Source organism: Crotalus tigris, unplaced genomic scaffold (assembly GCF_016545835.1).
Source record: "Crotalus tigris isolate CLP2741 ecotype Arizona unplaced genomic scaffold, ASM1654583v1 scf7180000018058.1502924, whole genome shotgun sequence".
NCBI classification, from domain to species: domain Eukaryota; kingdom Metazoa; phylum Chordata; class Lepidosauria; order Squamata; family Viperidae; genus Crotalus; species Crotalus tigris.
This window is the reverse complement of record NW_024096801.1, coordinates 300,333-304,602: the sequence shown is the minus strand read 5'-3', so window position 1 is coordinate 304,602 and position 4,270 is coordinate 300,333. Positions and strand designations below refer to the sequence as shown.

Sequence of the window (4,270 nt, the reverse complement as noted above, 5' to 3'; positions counted from 1 at the left end):
CTTTTGCAACCTTTTGACAAGCAAAGTCAATGGGGAAGCCAGATTTACAATTGTGTTACTAACTTAACAACTGTAGTGATTCAGTTAACAACTGTGGCAAGAAAGATCCTAAAATGGGGCAAAACTCACTTATCAATTGTTTTGGGCTCTGTTATGGTTGTAAGTCAAGGATTACCTATAGTATTTGGATGGGAAATAAAGAAATGCCCATCCAATAGGCTAGATGTAAAAACAATCCTTACGAAAAGGCAATACCAACTTACCCGTATCATTTCAAAGAATACATAAGGGGTGCATGAAGTTGCTAGGTATCAAGTTTGACTCAAATATAACCTTACCTTATATCACACTTATAGCACAGGCTGGAATTTTAATTTAATTTTCCTGCTTCAGACTTATTTGGGTAACATTTTGCTCCAACCCAGAGAGAAAGCAAAAGCTAGCAGTGTAGCCAATGGGGTTACCAAAAAGAGTTTCACAGGTTGCAGTTTCTAACTTTGCTGTAGAAACCCTCTTCTTTTAAAATACAGCTAGGAATTTGCAAAATGTAATTTCAAAATGTTTTGAGGGTCAAATTTTATAGAAGGGCCCATCCAAAGTATGAAGAGGACACCTCAAGAGTGAAGCTGGCATCACTTCCAGCATTTTCATAGTCCTTTTCAGAATACTGCAATCTTAAATGAGACACAAGCCTGACCATATGATCTTAAACTGAGCTGAATAGAGCAAGACTATCACCACTTGCAAATTAAAGGTTTACCTAACAAGCTTGCTTTCCCATTATCATGTTTCTTGACTTCCTTGGCAAGAAGCCTTTGCCTGGCATCTGACACAGCCTGCTGGCCTTTGGAGAGGTTCACAGCTGCCTCTTGAAATGAATCAGACTCCTGAAATGACACTGTAAGTTAATATCCAAGCCCCTTTTTCCAAAAACAATTTGTAGCAAAATGTTATCATGCCAACAGACAAAGCCAACAGAAATAAAAACAGCTGCAGATAAGAAGTCATGCATTAAAACATTAGTTATTTTATAGAACACTGTTTAGGTGTTTCTGAACATTTTGTATAAAGGCAGAAATGAGGGGACCATCACCTGCAAACTCATTGGCATTAATCTTAAGTTTTACATATTTGGCCAAAGGATAAAGTTTTTCCTTTTTGGAGGGGAGGAGGGCAACTGAAGGTCACAAGGCAAAGGAAAATAACATAATGATTTCAGAAGAGTTAGGATTTTGCTCCCTTTTCCTATTTTTTAAGGCTATATATACATAAAATAATAGATGTCCACTCCAGTGGCATCTATTGTACTACAGTCCTATGAGGTCTTAGCACATTTAAAAATTTTTAGCTTTCCCCCCCCATCTTGAAAAAAATCAGCTAGAATATCTTGGCACCAGAGGCCCCTGCTTGTGCCTGCAAATTGCCCAACCTGATGTCTAAAAATTCTTCATGATTAGATAGCAAGAGTAGGCCAAAAGTTTCGAATTTTCTGGACCCATTTGGAATTTTCTATCTGGATATTTGGAATTCTGAAAATAGGTAACAGGCATTCTGAGGCATCATGGTATACACTAATTACAACAGTCGTAGTATGGAGGGACTGTTTCCCATTAAAATATATACTGTAAAACTTCAGATAGGACAGGATGCACAAGAGGCACCAAGAAAAGTGTTGTTGGGCACACTAACAATAAAAGCATTAACTCAGGGGGCCACATTCAATGCCAAATAAGGATAATTTGTGAAATACTGTATATATCAGAGGTCCCCAACCTTTTGGGCACCAAGGACTGGTTCCATGGAGAGAGGTTTTTCTGCAGACTGGAGGGGGCATGATTTTGTGTGTTGCCTGTATCCTGTGGATGGGGCTTTACTTGTTAGTGCGGACCGGTTGCTGGCATGCTGCAGCCCAGTACTGGTCCACGGACCGGGGGTTGGGGACCTCAAATCCCAGGAAACCTATCTATTTTGGGGGCATTTGTAGATGAGTGGCAAAAATCAGTTTTGTTAAGGATCACTGGAAAGGAAGATTCAACCTTCTTTTCTTCCAGCTGTTCTCTAAAAGGTCAAAAGACCTGTTCTCCAGATTTTTTGTCATTGATTCTAGCACTGGAAAAATAGCAGTCCTGCAAAGCATTATGAGTACAAAACAAAATGAGGCTTGAATCTCATTGCTACTGAGAAAATAGTATGGAGTGCTGTGTGTGCGCTTCTGAATAGCTGAGCTGAATCATAATTTCTCTCTACTTGCATCACTCCAAAGGGATCTGTAGAGGTCACTGCACCATATCTAAAATCAGACTTCCCTTGGTTAATTTGCATTAAGCAATACACAAACCAATGTGCCCCATGGCCAAATATGCTGATGAGGTAAAGTCAGTAGTCTTTTCTCACATTTTTCTTCAAGAGTTTTCTTGTGGGTAAAAGAGTTACATGTTGAAAATCATACAGTTCCAAGCTCGGGGAACAGGAAAGCTGAGGTTCTCTGAAAAAAACTCAACTAAGTAATTGTTTCTGAAGCTTAACATTTCAAAATGCGGTCCGCATGCAAAACAGGTGGTAGTGGGGAAGCCCTCCATGATGGTGTGTCAATAAGTTGGTGTCAACTCTTGGCAACCCCACAGACTAATATGATTGATTAACTTGCTGTATAAAATGCCCTACAGATTGTTTGTGTAATATGATTCACAAGACCAATCTGGGGGACAGCTTTCCTCCCCCCCTTTTTATGTGAAAACTCTTAACTGGATAAATAACAAGATTCACAGAGAATCACTTTTGGTTTGGAACAATGTACTAGAAATGGGTAAAGTTCATAAGTTTTGTATATTCCGGCATCCTAACCACTGCTTTACTTTGCATTAAGTCATAATAAAGTTAGTTTGAGCATAAGCGTACATGAACTCAGTATAGGTAATCATTTGTTCAGTGACCATTCAAAGTTACAATGGCAGTGAAAAAATGACTTATGACTGGTCCTCGCACTTACAACTGACACAAACCCCCCATGATTAGGTGATCAAAATTTAGGTGCTTGGTGACTAGGATGTATTTACAATAGTTGCAATGTCCTGGGGTAACGGGATCACCACTTGCAATCTTCCCAGCCAACTTCTGACAAGCAAAAACAATGGGAAAAGCCAGATTTACTTAATGACCACATGATTCACTTAACAATTGCAGAGCTTTGCTTAATAACCTTGGCAAAAAAGGTTATAAAATTGGGCATGACTCCCTTAGCAACTGATTTGCTTAACAACATAAAATGTGGTCTCTATTGTGGTCATAAATCAAGGACTATCTGTAATTTTATACTATTAATCCAATTTGAGGTTTAACTTGTTGTGTGAGCTCAACAAGCATAAACTGAAAGATGTACACATGTATGGAGCTAATATGTATTGGCTTTTTATGCAACATAATTGGTATTTTATATTTCTGAAGTATAGATTACCACTATTTTCTACATAATTTATGCAATAAATCTCCTCACCTGTGGCTCACTTTCCAAATTCTCCTGCTGGCACAAAAGAAACCCCTCTGCCAAGGCAACAGCGGGGGCACAGGTCTCAGGACCACGCTCTCGGACTTGGCTTTGGATTCCCTTTGGCAAAACTATCAGAAATTGCTCCAGAATTAGCAGCTCCAGGATCTGTTCCTTCGTGCGGCTCTCTGGTTCCAACCAGCGGTGGCAGAGTTCCCACAACCGGCTACAGACCTTATGGGGTCCCTCGGCTTCCTGATAAAGGAAGTGGCGGAAGCACTGCCGCTGGGTCTCAGTAGTACTTGAATTGTTGCTCATGCAAATTGTTTTAATTTTCCTATGGTCCCCTTTGGCATTCAGACTATTTAAGATCTGCTGGGCTTCAACCCTAAAAGTGGGCAGGAGGTGACTCATCCCTTCCTGAGACCATTGGCAGGCATCAGTCACAAAGTCAAAGCTAGCCAGCTCATCCCATAAGGTTAGATCTGGCCACTGCAAGGCTCCCCATCCTGAGATTGGACGTAGGACTGTTTTCAAATACTCTTGCCATTGGCCTTTGAGGCAGTGAGAACCCTCTTCCTGTGTTGATATTGCCCATTGGAACAGATCTCGAGCACCACTAGAATGTACTGAAACAGTGTCTTTTCCTGGTCCATAAAGCCTTTCTTGGGCCTCTCTTTCCATCTTGAAAAAAATATCACATTGATTTGGGTTCCTCAGAAGGAATCCACCTCTACCTTACCTGGAGGCTTAGGGACTGAACATCTCTCAACAAAAAAGTTTTAG

The 4,270-nt window shown here is 40.4% G+C and overlaps 1 protein-coding gene across 1 annotated transcript; it reads right to left on the bottom strand.

Moving 5' to 3' along the window:
* Positions 1–625: 625 nt before the first annotated feature.
* LOC120309755 (zinc finger protein 213-like) lies at positions 626–4,248 on the bottom strand. The gene is made up of 2 exons (XM_039347285.1): positions 3,494–4,248; positions 626–887 (listed from the first exon to the last, which is right to left on the bottom strand). The coding sequence occupies exons 1-2, from the start codon at positions 4,166–4,168 to the stop codon at positions 735–737; spliced, it is 828 nt and encodes a 275-aa protein (XP_039203219.1). The 5' UTR covers positions 4,169–4,248; the 3' UTR covers positions 626–734.
* Between the last annotated feature and the right edge of the window lie 22 nt (positions 4,249–4,270).